Here is a 13,449-nt window from a genome sequence, read left to right on the forward strand (position 1 = left end):
TAACATGTAGAAAGAAAAAAAAAACGCATCTTAAAGGCCTGTTCACACCGGGACGAATTTCGCGCGCGATATTCGCCGACGTTTAACGCCTCGTGACTAAACAAAGGGCGCCAATGTGCGTGTGCACACCGACGCGAAAAACGCCACGCGTAAAAGCGTCATTTTTTAAAAAAAAAACGCCTCGGGTTCGGTTTTTTTGGTTTGACGCACCGCGTCAAAAACTATACGACCAATGAGAATGGCGCTTTTGCACCCGTGTCTGGAGCTTCTGACGTTACAGTAAAACACAACTTGGGGGCGCTCAAACACAAAACTGTCTTGCTGAGCACACATAAGTAACGGCGAAGAAGATATACGCCAAGTAGCGTCTACACTGCCGGGAAGAAATAAGACGAAGAAGATGCAAGGCAAGATGAATGTAGAGTTGCTGGTCTCGTTGGTGTCGGAACACAAAGAACTATATGACAAACGCGACAGCGATTACAAAATTCTTGATAAAAGAGAACTAGTATTTCTAGTATTTCTGTTTTACATTAAGCGCCATCTAATGTCAGGGAGTGAATTTGCATGTTCACTCGGCTCATCGTCAGCGAAAATCGCTTGGGTGTGACACAAAAAAACGCGTTGAAAAACGCTGGCGAATAACGCGCGCCGATATTCGTCCCGGTGTGTACGGCCCTTAAGTATGCAGAATAACATAAGTCGACTTTGAACGATTAATTGCCGCTTTGAATGATTACGTAATTGTGGCATCAATAATTGTAATTGCGATTAGAAATTCGATTAATTGTGCAGCCCTATTATGTTACAGTTTTTGTTAATACTCATTGCTATATAGATTATAACTTTGTCTAGTGCTTTTCTGAATGTTTTTTTAGCGTGACTTTGTGAAAAGTTACTACAACTATACTGAATGTGAAATAGCATAGACTTTTTCATGGCTAGTGTTTTTGTAGGCTTTTTGTAGGATTTCATTTCATTCTGTAACCTACTTGTTCTAGATCTGTGTACTAGTGTTAAATGCTAATGTTTTTGACAGCGCTGATAACATTTCTGATGGATAATATCATGATATTTTTTGTGTTTGCCTTACCGAATGCTATCCTGTCAGCAATAACCTGACCATGGGCTTTTTTGATTAGTTTAAGTGCTAGTGATCCAGAGTTGCCAGATATTGCTATAAAAGCAAATAAAAACTGAAAAATGTAAACAAAATTTAATGAAATTATTTAAAATCTTTGCAAATAAGACAAGATAAAGATATCGCTGACCCTAAACTGCAACTTTCCACTTGTTTAACTTTCTAAAGTGTCAAATTAAGTGAAAAAGACCACAAACGCTTATTATTAGGGTGCTCTGATTAATCAGCTACCGATCACAATCGGCCAATAATCCCTTTGGGTTGAAGTAATTTGAAAAAGTTTCTGTGAGACATAATTTCACAAACAGCGTGAATGAATCACCGCACGCTCTCTTTCTTTCTCAAATTGCAAATGGCTTCAAATCACATAGCGTCTGCACTATAAGCAAGCTCACACTGCACACATGGTTGCGGTCTGGCAGTGCGTTTAGGAGCGTGTGCGTCTGCAGCAGTGTAGAGACAGTTTCTGCACCAAGTCTATTTTTTGCTGTGCTGCACGCACTGAATTAAAGTAACAGCTCATTGTTTGCGGTAAATAGGAACATGCATTGACACAAAAATTTAGCAATTACACCATAAATGCATATAATTAAAGTCTGCTGTGTTTCACAGCCAACACATAGGCTATGGTTTTTTGGCTAGGTTTAAAGGAAAAGAGCACTTTTAGATAAGGCAATAATCTTAAAGTTCTTAATTAAAGTTCTTTCTGAACTGCAGGATGGCTTGTAATAAAGATTTAAATGCAAAAGAAAAAGGCAGTAGAGCTGCCTGTTTCTGTCAGTGGTAAGTTTTAATTTAGAATGTTTGTGATAACGCAAGAAAAGTAGTTTAAATGTTTTGTTTTAGCAATTAAATATATAAATCTACAAGTAAATGCAAAAGTAAAAAGCATTGAATAATTGATGAAAGACTGTATAACTGATACAGATACTGCTTTCTGTGATCGGCCTCAAAAATCATGATCGGAGCACCCCTACTTGTAATAACTGTGACTGCTCCCTCACGCACTACTCTCTCAAGCTTCGTTCACTCCGCCAGCATCTCACAGCGATCATTTTCATACCACAGATGCTAAACATTCTTGCAAACTGTCTAAACTGAATTATGAGGAGTTTTAAACAGCAAATTAGTCATTCAGAGTAGGGATGCACCAAAATGAAAATTCTTGGCCGAAACCGAAAACCGAAAAAGAGGAAACCAAGGCCAAAAACCGAAAGAAATTATGCCGATTATTAGTACCATTGCATTTATGGCTATGACTGTGTACTAACTTTACTAAAATCAAGGCATTGCAATTGCATAAATTAATATTAAAGTTTCAAATAATAAATCAATTACAAATTTTGCAAATATTTATTTAGCACATTGCAACAATGCACAGTATAAAATAAAATTCAAACTAAAATGTTTAACTTGACCTTACTCATGTGTACATTGAAAAATAATGTACTGGCCTGCAGAAAGGTTTTAAAATTAAATGTTCTCTCATAAAAACAAAGTGCATTTGAAATTTTTCTCTGTAGGACTACTACAAGAAAATGCATTACTTCTCCAGTAGGCAAGAGGGTTATCACTTCTGGAGATGGGGGCTTCAGACAGATAACCATCTAGGTGTTGAGCTTGTCATCTGCCTGACATTTGAGAAAGATTTGAGAGAGTGTATTTAAATAGGGCCAGGGCATAAATAAACATTTATATAAAATTAAAAAAATATCTAGCAGAAATATGGCTACAATCTGATAGTCACATATAGAGTAGCCTAAGAACAGAATAGCCTACGTATTATTATTATTATTTGAGGCACTTTCTTGCAGGATTTCACTTAACATATCAGACAACGAGAGTGCAGAGAGACGAGTCTTTTTTTTCTGCTCTCTGATCTCCTTCTCCGTGCGCTGCTCCGTCTCCACGCGGGTTCTCCGCATCCATCGCGGCCTGGATCATTTCTCGTGCGCGCTGCTTTATTTCCGCATCCAAGTAATGGTCTTTATAACGCGGATAAAGTACAGTCGCGATGAAGTGCAGAGGATCCGAATAGATCTCATTGTGAAACGTGTGTTGACAGACTGAGTGTACTTTTCTTTGTTTTCACTCCGTGGTCCGTCTCAACCTCTTTGCTTATGAGACGCTTTTGTGCTGCGATTAAAGGAATAACGTCCGCTACAGATGCATCAGAGGAGCTGATCTCTTTAGTTAGCTGCTCAAAGGGGGCAAGAAGAGAGAGAATGTTTTCTATTAAGACCAGGGGCACCCCCAAGGGGTGGCCAGGGGTGGCCACAGCCACCGCTGTATAAACTCTGGCCACCCCTGTGGCCACCCATAGGATGATTTGCAGTGGCTACTATTAATTTAAATCTATTTTAAATGTATTAATTTTAGATCTATATAATTTATATATCATTTAATATAGTTACTATCACACGAAGAGTGACGTTTTTCTCCAGAAGTCTGCATAATTGTAAATGTGACATTGATTTTATACAACAGTTCAATAAACAGGAAGTTAATATCAAGAGTTTTACGTTTTAGACAACATATTCACTTTTTGCGCTCTATTTCTAATAAAAAACAAAAATCATTCCAAACACAGCCACTGTTTTGCGTCTCTGAGCAAGATAGTGTTTCGTTCCTGAATGAATCAACCGTTTAAATGATTCGGTTTTAATCGCAACGACTCACTTTTTAACAGTGACTCGCTGCCATCTACTGGCTGTTTTAATTTCACATTTAATGTACCATTTCATTTTTTTAAACAATTTCAAACATCAGTTTTCAATGTTTTATGTTTTTAAAATATCAAAACATTATTTATTAATTTGTAACTCCAGGTTAAAGTATTCCACGTCCCTCAGAGCTCCATTAAACAGTGTGTAAAAACATCTAAATGGCACTTCAGATGCAGTTTCTGTTTTCTCTGCATTGCAAAGATCAGTTTTGTTGATACTGATTGCATTTGCTTGGTAACACCCCAAATGCAAGTGTCTGACTTAAAAGATGGTGCACACTTTTGGAAAAAAAATGGCGAAAAGGTAAAAAAAAAAAAAAAAAAATTAGAAATAAGATATCAGCACAATAACACACACAGCAAAATATTGTCTAATTTTCGTTATCGATAAAATCCCAGAAATCACAGAGATATAATTTTTTTGTCAATATTGCAAACCCTTCATTTATTTATTTATTTTTTGATGTGCCACCCCAAGATTTACTGTGGCCTCATCTGGCCACCCCTATGAAATTTTTCTGGGGGCGCCACTGATTAATACCTATTTTTTTTACAGTCTATGATTAAGGTTAGAAGTGAATGTCGAGGGGAGCTCGTGGTCTGCGCTATGCAGGTGCACGCGCAGGTCGCGGCTTCTGTTTACGTCATCACAACATTTAGGCCGTATTTTTCCGGTGATAATAGTCTTTCGGCCGAAAATTTTCGGTGGCAGAATATTCGGTGCATCCCTAATTCAGAGAACAAATGTTATTTTTCAACATAAACTTTACAGAGTTCCGGACCTTGGTGACCTCATAGCTGGGATGGGCCTGATGGTTAGCATTAGGATAAGGGTTTAGCTTATGGTTACTAATCTATCTATAGATTGATTGATTTTCCCTAAATAAACTCCTAATTTGCTTATTGACTGTAAGTAGGTATTGTTGTAGTAGTAGTTATGTTTAGGAATGGGGTCTAGATTATGGTCATGCAGAATAAGGCATTAATATGTGCTTTATAAGTAAGGGATACTGTACATCCAGCCAGTTGTTATCGCAGAATTACCCCCGACAGGGTGATCAGGACCCCAATGTGAAGCAGCAGGGTCTTGAATCACCCTGAATGGGGTTATTCTGCAAAAACAACTGGCTGGATGTACATTATCCCACTTATTACAGGGCTACTTGCCACATAATAAATAATTAGCCACAAAATATTGATTTGAGTTGAAATATTTGAACGAAAAGCTTCCATGAACACAGCAGTTGTGAGCAAGCGGCAAGTTCAAACTAGACGGACATTTAAGGGGAAACGGTGCAGTCTAACCACTTATTACACAATATTTCACCACATAAATAATTAAGACAATAAAAGATTTAAGACGAAAATTTTTAAAATCTAACCAGTTTGTTAGTTATCTTATAATCCATTACAGTGTACAAAACAATTGTAGCAAAATGGCAGCAGCTGGGTTTGTATGAAACGAGAGAGCGAGTCCGCGATACCAGGATGACATAATTAAATAACTCTACACCATTTTGAATCGCGTTTTAATATTTTATTAGCTAAACAAACGCAAAGCTTCCACCAAGAAAAACTGTTCCTAGCAAGAGTACAGCGCCGACTTCAGTGACCCGGATGAGCCTGTGTTATCAGCTTTTACTGGTTGTTATAGAGGGATAACATACCTCGGGATGTCACGCCTGACCAATCAGAATCAAGTATTCCACAGAGCCGTGTAATAAGTTCTAATAAACAGCCAATATGCTAGCAATGCATGCTCATAAGCAACTAGTTAATACCAGATATACCAGATATTAACTGTCTGAACAAACGGATTGGATGTGAAAACCAAATTGTTATTAGGAATGGATCAAGGTCAAAACCAGAGTAGTCATTTAATGATCAGTGTCAATCAGTGTCCAACTTAGGATGGTCTATGTATTATGCAGAATCTACAGGTTTATTTACCTTTGAGTAGGCTAACAGAGAGATATTGAACCAAATAATGGTCGTTGTGGAGAGATCCTCATTCCTTTCAGTGTGATTAGACATGGGCCAGTGCCTAAGCGTCTCATTGCTGTCATCCTCAGGGAATCTGTAGTGTTAGTTGTTCACTGTTATCTGTTATCTGTGATCTGTGTTCTGGCATATTATGTCAGGATGAAGCCAAGTATAGCACTCCCTCAGGGGCTGAGGGATGTCACATTGAATGCTGGGTCACTTCCAGATGAAGTCCCAGCATTTCTGCTCTATCAATGTGTTAAACGTTTCATTTGAAAAACTAGTGCGATTAAAATATTTATTGTGGCTCAGTCTTGTGACCGCTTGCTTCTTCCCGGAGCTGGTTTGTTGTGATCTGGGCCACTCGTGACTCTGCTGCATTTGTTGTTGCCAGGGAGACCGCGGAACAGACTGGAGCCCATGGACACGATCTTTGTGAAGCAGGTCAAAGAGGGAGGGCCCGCTCACAGCGCCGGACTCTTCACTGGTAATTACACCATCATTACAAATGTACAGCACATCGTTTCATTTTGCCTATCAACGTCTGATAATGGAACTTTGTCAACAGGGGACAGGATAGTGAAAGTGAATGGTGAGAGCATCATTGGGAAGACATACTCGCAGGTCATAGGGCTCATTCAGAACAGGTGAGAGTGTGTTGCATTTCATTTAGATGTGTCCTGATACTTGTCTGATTTTGGCCCTAAATATTTCTTTCCACTTCCAGTCATACGTTTCTGGAGTTGTGTGTGATGCCAAAAGATGAAGATATACTACAACTGGTAAGATTTTACTGTATTTTTTTTTAAAGGCAGGCCCAGGCAGAGTTTTTTCACATTTTTGCACTGATTTTAAGGGAAATCCTGCAGAATATATTTGACTGTGATAAAATGTCCAAACCAGGTGCCATACAGAAAAGTGCCCAAGTGATTAACTGTATTGTATGTGTTTGTTGTTTTGTTCTTATGTTTATCTGTGACTATGATTACCTGCCAAGGGACCGCGGATGAAAACTAGCCAATACAGTGCATGAAATGGAAACATTTATGTTAAAATTGTATATGGTCACTTTTCAAATAAATCTTAATAATAATAACAAGTGCCCAAAACATTTTGTTGGTTGTTTGTTTTTAATGTATTGCGCTTAGAAGCCCCACCCACAGTGAAATCTCATTGGTCCAAAATCCACATAGGTGTATTTTATTTCCATATTTTCCAGAAAATTGACTGCATCTGACTATGTAACACCGGGTCAGAAATGCATTGTTAAGAGAAAAAAATAATTGCATTGACATATATAATATACACAACTAGTTCACTCTAGTTCTCCTATGATGCCTGATGAGTTTGGAGAACACCTGAAAAGAGATCAGAGAACATTCCTTCATTAAGAATCTCTCCAGATCCTTCAGATTACCAGCTCCATGTTGATGCTTCTTCTCTTCAGTCCACCCCACTCATTTTCTACAGTGTTCGATCAGGGAACTGAGACAGCCATGGCCGAAGCTTAATTTTGTGCTCAGTGACACATTTTTGTGTTGATTTTAATGTTTGTTTTGGATTATTGTCTTGATGGAAGATCCAACCATGGTCCATTATAAGATTTCGTACAGAGGCAGTCAGGTTTAGTTTTTTTTTTATCTGTTGGTATTTGATAGAATCCAGACGTCCAGGACCTCAACCAGAAAAATAGGCCCACAACATTAAAGATCCAGCAGTATATTTAACCGTTGGCATGGAGTACTTTTTATCCCTGTTTGCACCAAGCCCATCTGGTGGGTTTGCTGTCAGAAAGCTCAATGAAATAGTAAAATGAAGTGACAACAACAACTCACTGTGTGATGGAGCCTATAGAATGTAGTTAGAATGTCAGAATGCCCCTGTTTGAGTTTTTGTCTCATATTTACATCATATAGTTAAGCAATATCACACAAGCAATAGGCTAAGTGCAGTATCACACGAGTGCAAATGTGATACTGATCTTATACAACAGTTCAGTAAATTAGAAGTTAATATTGTGTTATTTTAGACGCAATGTTGTCTGTTTTGCTCAATTTTGCCAACGAAAATATAAAGACAACAAATTTGAACAAATTGGGTGAAACATTTGGCGTGTTGAACCATTGTTCATAGGCGTGTTGGATTTGAAGCAGAGCTCCACAGACCGATCGGTGTGTGACATCAAAGTCCTGCAAGAACGGTTCAAAAGCATAAGGAGCCGTCTGTTCTTGTAGCTCTTGTGGTATTTTGAAATATATATATATATATATATATATATATATATATATATATATATATATATATATATATATATATATATTTATATTTATATATATATTTATATTTATATTTATATTTATATTTATAGGTTAACTCACTGGGCGCGTTCACACGTGCAACCACACACCTACAGACATATTTAGCTGAGCAAGCCAAATGAAGCTAGCGAAAAGTAGGCTACTATGTGGGACCATTTCGACAGAAAGTGCAATGAAGTTACTTGCAAAATATGCTATGCTGTACTTGCAGTAGTGCAAGTACAATGCAATATCACTTGCGACGCAAACATCCACAAGCAAATGAAAGGCGCTTCCCAAAGCTGGCCACTCTAGCGAGACGTTATCTCTTTATTCCCGGAACATCTGTGCCACCGGAGAGAGTGTTTTCTGCCACAGGGTGTTCACAGGCTGCGCTCCAGACTAACCCCACATCATGATTGAACAAAGAAATTATCGCGGCCGGAAAAATTATCGAGCTCATTATTTTTATTGTGCGATTAATTGATTTATCGACTATCGCGACAGGCCTAACTGAGCGTCATGCAATCTTCAATATGTGTGTAGTAAACTAAACCTCACGTCTGTGCAATTGATTTATACATACAGAGATGTGCAGAATGTGCAGAATTAATTTTTCATTCCGTCCACTTTTTTCTGCTTCGCAGAAATCATAGCGCACTAAAGAAAACACAGTGTTTCACTGAGGTAATTCTTATTAAAATGCGTTCTTCAAGTACTGGTACTAGTAAAATGCGGAATCGCACCGTTTTTAAAAACTGGGTACCGCAGTACTTTTTTTAGTACCAGTATATCATGCAACACTAATAGATACTAGTCCATATCTCGATTTGATTGGGTATAATGACCTACTTTTAATTAATTCATCCAAACTTTGACATATTTAGTGACACTCCGCGTTAAACAGTAAATTCCATTTTTATGACTGGATTCTGCAATTCTGTCTGCATTTTCCGCATTGCGGATATCATAGGGCCCTACACTTAATTTTTAAATGGAGTAATAATTTCAAATACCAGTAAACAAAACAGTTGCGAACATTATAAATACAACAGTTCCCCAACCCCACAACAAGTCTTTAAAATGGAACAGTATTTAGGAATGAGAAATAAAAAAACTACATTTGCATTGCCAATCATTATTAACAGTGGCTTAATCAGATTTATGTAAAATGAAACTGAAAATTCTGACAATTGGAAAACATTTTATACAAATAAACTTTGGCTCGAGAACCTCTCTCATTCGGCACAAAAATACTTTCGTTAATTATGCAAAATGTAAATTCACTTCACTAGCAAATTACTCTTCTACAGCCCTAGAGGTACAGCAAAAACAGAAGTTCACAGACAAAATTCTAAAGATGGCTGTGCACTTGTTTCTCTGATGCATTGTTCAGATTATTAATAAAAACATGAATTATTCTGGAAAATACGCTACATATGAAATATTTTCTGACTGGCTTTTAAGTCATGTCATGCTGCACATCATTTTCACATTCAGTGTGCACAGACAAATTGCACATTGTTGCAAAGTAGTTGCATCTTGTTAGGACAGAGTTACTTAGTGCTTCTTCAGATAAAACTGGTCAGAAGCTTCTGAATACATCATTCTAATGAGGTCTTTGTACGCACTATGTTTTGAGTTGACATTCGGCAGCACTTGTTCTATTTGCACCCATGTAAATGAAGGTTCTGACCCATTTCAGAGGAAGGAGGCAGGTTCCTCATGCTCCTCTGGGTGCTGCTTTATCTGGGACTGTTAACCAGGACACTGCAGCCTGTCCTTCTCCAGCAGGCCTCAAACTGTGGCACCATCACATCTGCCCTCAATTACACATAACTGTAGAGCAGTCATCACTTCATCTACCCTGCATTCTCTATGACACTTTCCATTACAGATGGATTTCCATGGTGTGTTGCGTTCCTGGGTTTTCTGACTCATGAATCGTGCCATTGTTTTATCTTGATATACAAGATCGACTCTAGTGCTAATCAAGAAGTCATTTTGATATATTTTAGTCTCCCTATTAAGTTACTGTGAACTTTTGAACATGCTGTACTTTGATAGAAAATGATACACTTGTGTGCTGTGCGTTTAGTTGATGCTCTTAATAAAATGAAGCTTTAGAGTTTGTAGAGGTGAAGAGCAGGATGTTCTCTGAGACAGGATGGAAGCTCTCGCTTCATGAAAGGCTGTTTGTGTTGAAGCAGCCGCTCAGCTGGGGGAGAGATGCCAGCTGGGGCCTGGCACATGGGCTCGCTCTTTCACAGAGCTCTGATACAGAAACGCTATGCAGTATATACAAATATATACACGGCTTTACAGTGTCACCTTTAAAGAGCAGGTCATATGGGTTTTCAAAAAATCTTTTTTGCAGTTTTGAAAACGTAGCTGTTTTTCAATCTAAACAGTCTGCAAAGTTGTTAATCAAAAAAGTGCATGATAAATAAAGATGTTGTCTCAAAAGAAGGAGTCGACACAGAATCCTTAACGAGTTGTCATTTTCGAATCTTCTGCCTGTTACCAATCTACATTACTGGGTAACACATTTGCATAATCCCTGTCTGCCCGCGATATATGAACATTCTGACCTGCCCACAAACACTTCTGCTAGTTGTGTTTACATCATGTGAGAAGACACTGTTGAACGATACCACAGCAATACAATTCAAACCTTTTGTTGTGCTTGTCATTTTTACAGAGGACTGCCTCTGTTTGCATTTGCTTTTAAATAATAAAAAAAACATGATTTTCTTTTGCCCCCATTAAAAAAACAACAAAAACTATTTAGATAGAGCAGCTATTGATACAAAGTAAATACAAAATGTTTAGTGCAAATTTAAAGGGATACTCCACCCCAAAATAAAATTTTTGTCATTAATCACTTACCCCCATGTCGTTCCAAACTCGTAAAATCGCCATTCTTCTTTGGAACACAATTTAAGATATTTTGGATGAAAACCTGGAGGCTTGAGACCGTCCCATAGACAAGTAAATAACAGTGTCAAGGTCCATAAATGGTATGATAGTCGTCGTCAGAATACTCCATCTGCCATCAGACGTGCAATCTGGGTTATATGAAGCGACGGGAACACATCTTTTGACTTTATTCAATAAATCTTTTGTCAACGGTCTCCTCTGTGTCTCTCCATATCACCGTATGCTGTATATGCTCTTCTGTGTCATCCACACCACAAGGATGTGCTGTTTAATCTCAAATCAACGCTAAATACATGTAGAAACTTCGCATCCATACGGTGATATGGAGAGACACAGAGGAGATCACTGACTGAAGTAGTGCAAAACAAGTACAGAAAGTGCATTTTGTCGACTTTTTTTTAGTGCGTGCAATTCACACAGGGGCTAAATATGACGTTATTGGGGTCACTTAAACCTGCGACATCAAAAACAACCGCAGACTTGGCAACACAGATGGTAGCGCTCGCTTACTTGCACAGTACTCCTCTCTGTGCCAATCACAACAGGCTTGGCCAGCTGACCAATCAGAGCAGTGAAGGCTTATGGAAGGGAGGGGTTTACAGACCTTATGCTCAGAACAGTTTTGAACAAATCATTTTGAAATCATGGATAAATGACTTTATGTATAAATGTATATTCTGGGAAAATTACGTTTTCTGACCTTAGATCCATTTAAACCTGTTGTAGGGGACTCCAACACAATATTAGCACACTTTAAAAAAAACCATATGACCTGCTTTTTAAGTGCAACTTAAACAAGATTATAAAGTGACTTAAATTTTAAGTTTTTGCTTCGTTTCACCCGTGTAAATAGTTCTAAACAGAGCCAGAGCAGAACAGTTCTGCATCTCAGAGCAAAACAGCAGTTTTGTTGATTAATGAATATGCATTTTCAAGCAAATCTGATGAGTCAATAATTCAATGACCTATTTATAAAGAGTTGCTTGCTGCTTTCCTAAATGAATGAGCCTTTATGACAAAGAAAGTGGCTTGCCTTCACCTACTGGCAGTTTTTAATCATTTTATATTTAAATTGTTTATATATTTAAGTTCTTCTTTTTTTTTTTTCTTTTTTTTTATAGGAGCACAAAGGCTTCTAAATATTAAAGAGTAAAACCCTTATATTTTGATTTAATAACGTCAAAAGGGTCAAAGATTCTTGAAAGATTTTTGTTTTTCTAAGAGTTTGTAAATGATGATAGAATTTTTATAAATATACATTTTTAGATGAATGATCTCTTTAAGCATATTGAAACTTTTAACACCCCTATTTTTTTGGTTAAAATGCATTTGGTTCCTGGCTGTGTTCAGTGGAATAGAATGGAAACATAGGACTCATCCAGGTTCCTTCAGATCACTGACTCTTGTTATAACTATTTTGTGTGAATAAGTGTTTCTCTGTTTTATTTTATGTCTGTTCAGTGCTTTTTTTATTCTGTCCACAGTTTCACTCAGCTCAGTGTGCACATGGAGTCCTGCACTCATTTGCTTGCCCTTTAGATTAACTTTTAATGCATGCCATTTACTGTTGTAACCATCGTTTGAACTCTCTGGCAGCAGGCAAAGGCATTTCTCAAAGCACCTCTGCTGTTTCATGTGCCGACTGTGGTGGAATAACAGTATTTATCTAGATTACTGAAGAAAAAACACCCATTTCTGAAATAAGATGTTCTCATTATAACATTCAAAGTTTGTTAATTGCTTATTGAGTATAAAATGAAAGAATATTGTACTTGTGAAATATATGGCTTTTAGTTGTCCAGTTAAAATGCCATATGTGAGGAGTTAGTTTAAAGCCACTAGCTGCTTTTTACATTTAACTTGGTAAATTACTGTAAAATTGCTGGATTGATTTTTCTGGCAAATGTACCAGGTGCTGTTCTCACAAGCTCATTAAAACACCTGTTTACTAATAACATACTATTTACACATCAGTGTCAAATAACTTGTAAAATGTGATGTCAGTAATCGGAAATGACCTTTAAAATACTGCATTGTTTTCTTCATCCACCTAGATGAGGAGCGTTTTCGTTTACTATCTATCCAATTAAAAAAATATATATATATTGACTTATGAGTGACAGGCTTAAGGGACCCCTACAGGGCTCTAGACTAACTTTTTGCACTGGAGCGCCTAACTTTTTTCTTAGGTGCACCAGCACAAAAGTTAGGTGCACCCAAATTTTCGAACGCATCGCATTTAACACCTCATTATTACAAGTTCACTTTTTTTTTTTAAATTGCTGTCCATATAGGCAATATTGACTTGTAGCCTAAATGATTAACTAACAATCTGGTCAACATAATGTTCTTTATTTGAAGCA

At 37.5% G+C, this 13,449-nt stretch overlaps 1 protein-coding gene across 1 annotated transcript in view; it reads left to right on the top strand.

Moving 5' to 3' along the window:
• The window catches only part of LOC109098309 (rho GTPase-activating protein 21-like), a 73,493-nt gene that overhangs the window by 31,129 nt on the left and 28,915 nt on the right, over positions 1-13,449 (top strand). The window contains exons 5-7 of the mRNA XM_042717952.1: positions 6,244-6,336; positions 6,418-6,496; positions 6,577-6,631. Coding sequence (XP_042573886.1) covers positions 6,244-6,336; positions 6,418-6,496; positions 6,577-6,631 — 227 coding nt within the window. The remainder of the gene's footprint in view (positions 1-6,243; positions 6,337-6,417; positions 6,497-6,576; positions 6,632-13,449) is intronic.

The sequence above is a fragment of the Cyprinus carpio genome, chromosome B2, assembly GCF_018340385.1.
Source record: "Cyprinus carpio isolate SPL01 chromosome B2, ASM1834038v1, whole genome shotgun sequence".
In the NCBI taxonomy this organism is placed as follows: Eukaryota; Metazoa; Chordata; class Actinopteri; order Cypriniformes; family Cyprinidae; genus Cyprinus; species Cyprinus carpio.